This window comes from Strix aluco, chromosome 18 (genome assembly GCF_031877795.1).
Source record: "Strix aluco isolate bStrAlu1 chromosome 18, bStrAlu1.hap1, whole genome shotgun sequence".
In the NCBI taxonomy this organism is placed as follows: domain Eukaryota; kingdom Metazoa; phylum Chordata; class Aves; order Strigiformes; family Strigidae; genus Strix; species Strix aluco.
In genome coordinates, this window is record NC_133948.1 from 2,537,762 (window position 1) to 2,546,633 (window position 8,872).

Sequence of the window (8,872 nt, forward strand, 5' to 3'; positions counted from 1 at the left end):
CCTGCTGAGGTGCCTCGTTCCTTAGTCAAGGCCATTCTTCCCTCCATACTTGTGCTCATCTGTCAGTGTGCCCAGCACCTGCAGCCTTGTAATGAGCTGGTACCTCCTTGGCTTCAGCTTCCCAGCTGAGCAAAGCTTCAGAGAAGGAGGGGGAGAAGCAAACGCTGTTGGCTTCCTAAGGAAGTGACAGGGTGTGCACAGCATCGGCACGCCATCGGCGGCAGATCACGCCGCTCGACAGCGCTGCGTGTACAGAGCTTTCTTCTTCTGTCGACAGAACCTCTGGATCTGTTTAATATGTGGGCACATAGGCTGTGGCCGGTACGTGAGTCGACACGCTTACAAACACTTTGAGGAGACCCAGCATACCTACGCGATGCAGTTGACCAACCACAGAGTCTGGGACTATGCTGGAGGTAAACGCTCTGGTTTCGCTTTTGTAGGGTGACCTTGTTTGTAAAACGGCTTTCGGGACCCCTTAGTAAGAATATTTGCCGTAGAGTTTGCTTGGAGATTAAGGGGTTTGCATCTGTACTAATACCTTGTCTTTTGGGAACATCCATCTCCTCTCTAATAGCAGTTTTTGTGGGTCTGTAGCAGATGGAGGAGGGAGAACATGATTCTGTAATGAACCGGGGCGGTCCCGTAGTCTCTGTGGAATGTGTTTGTTACTCCCTTTCCATCAATTTGCCCTGAGGTATGGGAATGGGCTGCTGTAATAAATATCCTGTAAGGTGTCTGTGCGAAGTCTGCTAAATAACAAATACATCTGTTGTTGGCTTTCTGCCTCGCTAATATGCTGTTGCAGCAGTCTGCATGGTTAATTGTGCTGCATAAAGTATTTCCACTGGTGTCAACCTGGGTGTTCTTAAGCTAAAACTCCCTGTGGTTGAATTTTTTTCTCTCTTCAGATAACTACGTCCATCGACTGGTTGCAAGTAAAACTGATGGGAAGATAGTTCAGTATGAGTGTGAGGGAGATATGTGTCAGGAAGAGAAAATTGATGCCTTACAATTAGAGGTAAATATTTTGGCTTGTTGGACTCTGCATTGTGCTGCTGTGTGGAAGTGTTTCAAATCCAGATATGACTACAGGAAAATTACATCAGCTTATGCAGCAAACCTGCTCCCTGCATGTAGGCAATCATCTTCAGGCAAAAGCAGGATGTTTTTACTGCCTTTTTTTTTTAAAAAAAAAAAAAAAAAAACAAAAAAAACCAACTTCTTGGCTCTGCAGAGCCAATGCAGCTAAGCGTAAGCTGGCTGCAGTTGTGTCCTGTGTTCACCAGTAGATTGAAGGTTAGCTGGTTACGCTGCTACAAACACTCGGGTCAGCGGAGAGAGAAATGGTTCTGAATGCCTGGACTCACCAGAGCTTTCCTCATGGATCTGTGGCTTGGCTTAAGAGCCAGGATGTGTGTGGAGCTGTCAGGTGGAGTAGTTATGGAACGAGTATGTAGGAATCCATAGCTGTGTGCTTACCTTGGCTGTCAAAGAAAGCCAACAGGCTGACACCAGCCCTGTTCTGCTCCCTTGTCTTGAACAGATAATGATTTTTTTCTTTTTTTTTTTTTTTTGGGTACCTGTTGGCCTGCTGCTTCTATCCGAACTAGAACGGTAAAGGAGAGGAAACTCAAAATTAGTGCTCCACTGAGCAAATATACTGCAGCATGATTTCAGCCGCATTAGACACAAGGGTATCTGAGGAGGAGCAGCCCGTAGAGACCAGGCTTTGTAAGCTTATTGCTCAAATAAATATTTGGTTGCTTTTCCGTGACTTCTCTGAGTAATACTTAGATGCAAAACCAGCTGGTTTTAACCCCTTTTTTCTGGGAGGTTGGTGCTTAAAGTATGTAAGAGCTCTCTACCAAGCTTATGAGATCTAAATATTTCTAGAGAGAATTAATTTGACAGTGTATTTTGGCACTCAGATACTACTGACAGTGTTCAAGGCTTTTTCCACAGGTTTAATCTGTAGTGAATGCCTAATTTGGTGCTTATTAGCCTGATAATAAGAAATGATCACATTTTCCAACCTTCTCATAACTCATTTGCAGAACCAGAAGGGAAAAGAGGGGATGTAAGGCATATATCCTTGTTCAGATGCCAAAATAACATTGGAAGGGGCCAGACATGTTGGAGAACAATAATTGTGAATAGTTGTACACAGCTGAGGATGCTTTCCCAGGGACGTTCTTACTGTGAAGCTAGAAATGCGCATTTACCCTTTTGCCTTGGGTTTTGGGCTGGGAATGGGCAGCAGCTCGGCCTTTGGGATCTCAGACTCTTGATGAGGATGGTTGATGCTTCATTTTCCTGTGGAGTGTGAAACTTGTAGAGATTTATTACTGCTACATTGAAAAATCTCTCCTCTTCAAAAAGTTTTTGGCATGATCCTGGGTACGGCTTGGCAGAACTTTTACTTGCTCCTTGCTGTTGTGCTCTAAAGGCTTTCCTTGACTTCAAGTGATTTGATTTGGAAACCAAATTGGTGAAACACATCTGCTGGATCTGCAGTTTGCACATATGTTCAGAATGTCCTGTATGCTCAATTTCATCTGATTAAATTGATTTGTATATTGGAGCCCTTTGGGGTTCTTAATCAGCGTAGCCATCCTGACGGAAAAGCTGACCCTTCTGTGTGTATCTTCTGTGTTTATAGTACTCGTATTTGCTAACAAGCCAGCTGGAATCACAGCGAATCTATTGGGAAAACAAGATTGTCCGAATAGAAAAGGATACAGCTGAAGAGGTGAGCTCTGCTCTGGGCGCATGTGAAACTCTGCTGAAACAGGCCCCTGGATGCTGTGAAGTTAAATGGGAGATGGAGATGTTCAGTCTCTCCTACAACCCGATCGTTGCGTGACGTGGCCTCGCGTAGCCTGTTTCACTACCAGCTGAGAAAATTGGCTCCAAGATGGATCCCTTATCTCGATGCTCAGATCTAGCAATTTGCTGCTCGGTGGTGCAGAAGTAGGTAGATTGCCACCTAGATGGAAGGTTGATTTAAATGGGCTGCTCAGGAAACTGCAGCAGTGGTGGAAGCAAGTCCGTGCTGCTGCAGGATCTCTGCTTGCCGCTGCCATCCGTCTCACGTTGATGTGTATCTCTAGGGAAGGTTAGTGTAGCATAGACAATATGACTTTAATTTGCGTGGCTGCAGAAAGGGGAAGCTGTCTTTCTGCTCCAAATGCATATTGATTTGCCCTTTCTTTTTGATCCCCCATCTCTCCTCATCACCCTTTGGGAAAAGTTCAGAGTCTCCTCCTATAAAGCATCCTGTGGGCAGGACCGCTTCAAAATGTCATGGGCAAAAACCCAGTGAGAATATTTTAATGCCTTTCACTCTGTGTAGATCCTTTCAAATAGGTTTAAAGTGCATCAGGATTTAAGGTCGAGTCCTGAACTGAACTTTCTACATGACTTCTAATTAAGCGTTTAGTATCTGCAGTTAAGTAGCATCATAAATGTAGCAATTATGACCATTGAAATAGTGGTCATTGACCTTGGTCTAGAGAACAGTCCCAAAAACCTTATGGTGGGCCCTGTAAAAGGAAAAGATACAGCAAAAATCATCTTGCATGAGACCATGAAACATGATGCACAAAGCAACCTCAGAGTGAAGCAACTATGATATATGCCCCAAATGGGGTTCCATGTTTAAAGATTCTTACAATTATACTCATGGCACTTGCTCCATGTGAGTCTTGTCTGACTCCGTGCCACTGCGCAGTGTGTTCCATTATCAGCGCTCAGGCCACTTCCCCAAATGAACCATCAGCTGCATAAACATTCAGTGTTTAAGGCTGGAAGGCTTAAAACCTGCTCTGCATCGACTCTGGCATCAGTGAAGGCACCATGTGTGCTGACACTGACATTTATCCAGATTGCTCCTCTAGGAAAGCATTTTTCCTTTAAATTCCTGCCTCCACTACAGGCAAGCGTGCTTTTGACCCTAATACAGAAGAAACAAGTAAGTCTTATGTTGGAGGTTTTGACACGTTCTGTGCCATGCCTAGAGAATGAGAGCTTGCTTTTCTTCAGCAGTAGGAGTCTCGAGTTGTGAAGCAGAGGGGAAGAGGAAGCCAACGTACGTGTGTTTCTGTTTGCGTTTTGCATGAGTAAGATATCCGTGTCAGTAGGTCAGTGCCTTATGACAGCGAGCTGCTGAGTCAGTGCTGAGCAAAGTAGCATGTTAATTTTCAGACTTTGACTATATTTATTTGAGGTTTAGCTTAAAATGAGCAAAAGCCTGGCATCGTAAAGCCTTAAGATGGAAATTTAAGTTTGCTGACAGGTACAAAAACGTCCGAGAGAATGGCTAAATGAATGCTTAACTGCAGTCAATAAGAAGTTAAGGATCTGATGCAGCTTTTGTTTGAATGGGGTGCCTGGCACAGATCTGCAGCCTGAGTTGCTGTTCTGTGTGAGCAGCTTCCACGGCAACGTGGTTCCTTGTCGGGGTACTGCAAAGTGTAATGCAGGGGGTCTTCACCGAAATGAAACCTTTTCTTGACTCAAAACTTGCGCTTACCTGGACGTGGTAAGTGGTCAAAGTCTAGAAACCGCTCCAGAAAATTGAATGTCATAATGAAAGTGCCGAGGACTTTGATCTGTTTGAAACGTCTGTGTGTTTGTTTTTACAGATTAACAACATGAAGACCAAATTTAAAGAGACCATTGAGAAGTGTGACAGTCTGGAACAGAGGCTGAATGACTTGCTCAAAGAAAAGCAGTCTGTCGAAAGGAAGTGTGTACCGCTGCCAGGTTTAGTTCCATGCAGCCATTAAAACTCCGCGTACTGACATCCAAAAGGAAAAAAAAATCTTGCTATTCCTGGGCAGTTTTGAGCTATTTAAACTGGTATACTGAGAACACAGCTTATTTTAAAAAAAGCTCTCATTTCTGTAGGTGTTCACAAATTGAAAGTGCCTGTTGAGTGGAACACAGCCTTTGGGCTCTTGGCTCTTTTTACATGGTCTGCATATTTAGCATTCAGTAATCCTTCCTCTGCCTGCTCAGAAGTAGACGCCAGTCTGTTTTGCAATTGGCGGATACCTCCAAAGAGAAGAAAGGCAGCTCCACGGAGCCACCTCATCCAGCCCAGAGAGAAGTGGAGAGCTTAGGAAGTGCCTGGCTGAAAGATGTCAAGCACAGGGACTGTGCAGACTGTGTTCCAGCTCCCTAGGTGGGACTGCATGCTTGGTCCCTCCCAGCCCAGCAGGCCCCTGGCGCGGCTGCCTCTCCGGCCGTCCTGCTTGGAGCAGGCAACCGTGGCTAGTGAGCTGTGGTTCCTGTAGCCCGCCTTCCTGAGGGGAAAGGAGCCTGTGGATGATGCCAGCAAACTTTCAGGGCGAAAGCGCTGAGTTTTTAGGAGCAAGGAGGCACAGTGTGAAATGTGAGGCTACTGAGAGCCTTGGGGGAGCATCTTGCTTCTGAGGGAAGTGGTATCTTCAAGGCTTTGTACTCAGAGTGTGGTGGGTGCCAGCATCTGGGAGTCCCTGACTGCCCTTAGCACTCTCAGGACCCCGAGTCATCTCTGTGCCCTTTTTGGCACCTATTCAATAAGTTGTGGATGCGTGTTCAAGGTTACAGTCCCGTGCTCCCCAACACACCCTGCCTGCTGGCAGCTGGTACAAGATGGAGTTGCCCAACTTGCAAGGGGAGGAATCCCCCCAGGTCGTGCAGTTTGTGGGACACGGGAAGGGATTTGGCTTCACCACATCCTATTCCATGTGCAGGTAACACCATGAGGGCAAACAAGTGCTGGCAAGCCTTAAACCGGGTAGAAAATCCTCAGGGCCATTTCAGAGTCCTCTTGCATTTCCTCCCCTTGCCCATCTTTTGCCAGAAAACCAAATTCCAGGTGGTCTTGGTGGGGCTGGGGGACAGCTGGGGGTCAGTTGCCCTAAGGATTGGAAATCAAAAGGATGCCGTAGTGTTTGATCTAGGCGTAGCGTGCTGCTTTCCTGACTTGTGCTTCTATTTGTAAGGTGTTCTCAGCTGAATAACAAAGTGGCTAAACTCTCCAACGAGCTGAAGGAGGAGCAAGAACTGAATAAGTGTTTGCGAGCGAATCAAGCCTTGCTTCAGAACAAACTAAAGGAAGAGGAGAGAGTGTTAAAGGAAACCTGCGAACAGAAGGACCTGCAGATCTCCGAGATCCAGGAGCAGTTGCGGGATGTCATGTTCTACTTAGAGACGCAACAGAAAATCAATCACCTCCCCGCTGAGACCCGACAGGAGATTCAGGAAGGACAGATCAACATTGCGGTGGCATCTTCTGCCAGCTCCTCCACGGGGAGCACAGGCAAAGCTTCTTCCAGGAGAGGCCGTGGCAAGAGGGGCAAATGAAAATCAGAATGCCCTGCTCCCGTACTGGAACTGGCCGTGCTGGTGGTAGGCCAGGCTCACCACTCGGGACTCCGGCTGGGAACACCCAGTTCACTAAAGCTCAGCTAGAAATTGTCTTCAGAGCTGCTCATAAACCTGGCTGCCAGTCAGTGGAGGTGTCTGTGGTATTTAAAAGCATTTCGCTGCACTATTTAGCTATTTTTAGGCAGATCTTAATGACCATTTTGCCTTCCTACCTTTTCAGAGCCCCTCCTATCATGCATTTGACTTTCTTCTTGGAGAGTGTACTGTTTTGGGGTGGGTGGGTGTGTACATGTGAAACATCGCATTCCCTAAGGGGATGCTGTAGAGTAGGCTAGGCCCAGTGTGTAAGGCTTTTCCAGTTCTCCTGGATTAAAAGTATTCTCAATTAAGAAATGATTTTATTTAATAAACAGTGTAAATTTGATTATATCCATCTCCTTTTAGTACGTGCAGTCCTGACGCTGCAGAACTGCCAGCGCAGGAGTAGAACTGTAGTTTGGGAATGAGGAGTGAGGTGTGGAAAATAAACCATCGTAGTGGTGTAAGAAACTGAACGAGTCCTAAAGGCTTGTAATCTAGGATATTAAACACTTTAAGGGACTTTGCTACTGTTTCTTCACTTTTAAAGATGGCCTTTGCAAGGCCAGCACTTGCCGCCTTTGGGGCGGAAAGCGTGAAAAGTTTTATATTCTGGAAACTTGGTTATTTTACAGGCATTTCTAGAAAGTAAATAGAGCCGTCGCGGGGAAGCCTGGGACACGTGCCGCACGCTCCCGCAGCGCTCCCACCCCCTGGAGCGGGCTGTGGGTGCGTTCCCCCCGCGAGCTGCACTGGGGGGGTGTTGGCACAAAGCTGGGGTGCTGCCACCCTCGGCAGGAGGTGAGGCAAAGGACTAAGGCAGCGTTTTCAGAGCTCTCTTCCGCCGCGGCCGCGCCCAGGCTTTGCAGCCGCAGGGCCCTCGCCGCTAGATGCAGCTGCTGTTTCCAGGTACTGGGATCGCTTCACGCTGCCCGTTCTGCTCTGAAACGTGGCACTGGCCAAGCTCTCAGCTGGCAAAACTTGCGTGTTATTTGCCTCAAAGGTGTGCAGATCCATAAAGGAAATTTGAGGACAAATCTGTCAGGCTTTTTTTTTTGTTGTTGGTTGGTTTTCACTTAGAATATATACCAGATTTGATGCTCTGGGGTGGGAAGAGTTTTACCCTGGTTGGAGAAGCAACTGTCCTGGTTGCTGTGTTGCACTCAGCAGTCCGAGCGTTTAAAGGCTAATTCTTGATTAAAAATGGCTGGGGAATCCCACAGTTGTCTTTTCAAACCATAGTAGGATCCTTTTCTGTCGTTCGAACTGCAGGGACAAGCCGTGATTTTAGTCTGTAATGCTGAAAATGCAGCTCTGACTTACCAGCTCCAAACTGGAACAAAGAAAGAAAACAGCTAGTCCTTTATTGCTAGAAGTTGTTCTTTTTGGCCAGTTGAAAGGAACGAGTTACAATCACTAGGCTGACTCTCGGAAGGTGAGTCGTTATAATCGGCTTCCTGACTTTATGGACTGGAAGTGTTGAACTTCCTCACTTTGAAATACAGGGCGCTTGTTAGTGCACTCACAGCATCCACTGCTTGGGTTTGGAGACCTGCCCCAACCATCGGGAACTTCAACCTTTTCTAACTTTGTAGCATGAATGTACACTAACTCTTTTCTAGTGTGTGGATTGTACAACCAGGCCTCTGCCTTCTGTAAATTATTCTAAGGACCTAGAGATGTACAACACGGCTTGCTCTCCTATAGAAACTATTTTATTTAAGATATATTTTTACACCATCTAAGATCCTCTGACCTTTTGCTGAAAGCTTGCTTTGTGTAGAACACTAAGATGCTGTACTGTATCTTGGAACTCATTTTCAAAAAATGTGATTGAAAATTAAACCAGCGTGCAGTATTTCTGTTTGTGTATTCAACTGGAAGCGGAGGGAGGAGACTGCAGGGAGAAAAACAAAACATGTGACTTGTTCTTTTTGAAGTCTTCTACTTTTTAACTCGAAGACAAAGCTGTCCAAACGAGCTTTTTGTCATATTTGGGTTGGGGGGAAGTTTGGCTGAGCTGAAAAGAGCAGATAAGGCAGGGTAATGATCTCTGCCTCATTCCAAGTGGGCAGCTCATGCAGAAGCAGTAATGCCTGTTTAATACTTTTGCACTAAACCAAATCCCCCTCAGTCCTCCAGTCCCCTCCAGCTTCTCCTAAACTCACCCCAGGTGACGAGGGTGCAGATGCTTCCCTGGCGCTGGGACCACGCGCTCTGACCGCTGGTGTGGCTCGAGCCCACACGTGGCTCGTGGTGAAGGGAAAAGTCCCCGCGAAGGTCGGCCCGTGACTCTTCCTTACCCGTCATCCGGACACCCCAGTGCCTGGAAAAAAGCGTTGGCGCACGGATCTCTCCAGCCTGCGGTCAAGTTTTGACATCTGCAACTTGAACAACAGGTCAGTTTTGTGGCTGA

The 8,872-nt window shown here is 46.7% G+C and overlaps 1 protein-coding gene across 1 annotated transcript in view; it reads left to right on the top strand.

Moving 5' to 3' along the window:
* BRAP (BRCA1 associated protein) overlaps positions 1–8,314 on the top strand; it is a 15,982-nt gene extending 7,668 nt beyond the window's left edge. Inside the window, exons 8-12 of the mRNA XM_074844668.1 lie at positions 278–416; positions 912–1,021; positions 2,663–2,752; positions 4,647–4,750; positions 5,994–8,314. Of these exons, the coding sequence (XP_074700769.1) occupies positions 278–416; positions 912–1,021; positions 2,663–2,752; positions 4,647–4,750; positions 5,994–6,354 (804 nt within the window). The 3' untranslated portion in view covers positions 6,355–8,314. The remainder of the gene's footprint in view (positions 1–277; positions 417–911; positions 1,022–2,662; positions 2,753–4,646; positions 4,751–5,993) is intronic.
* The last annotated feature ends 558 nt before the right edge of the window (positions 8,315–8,872 follow it).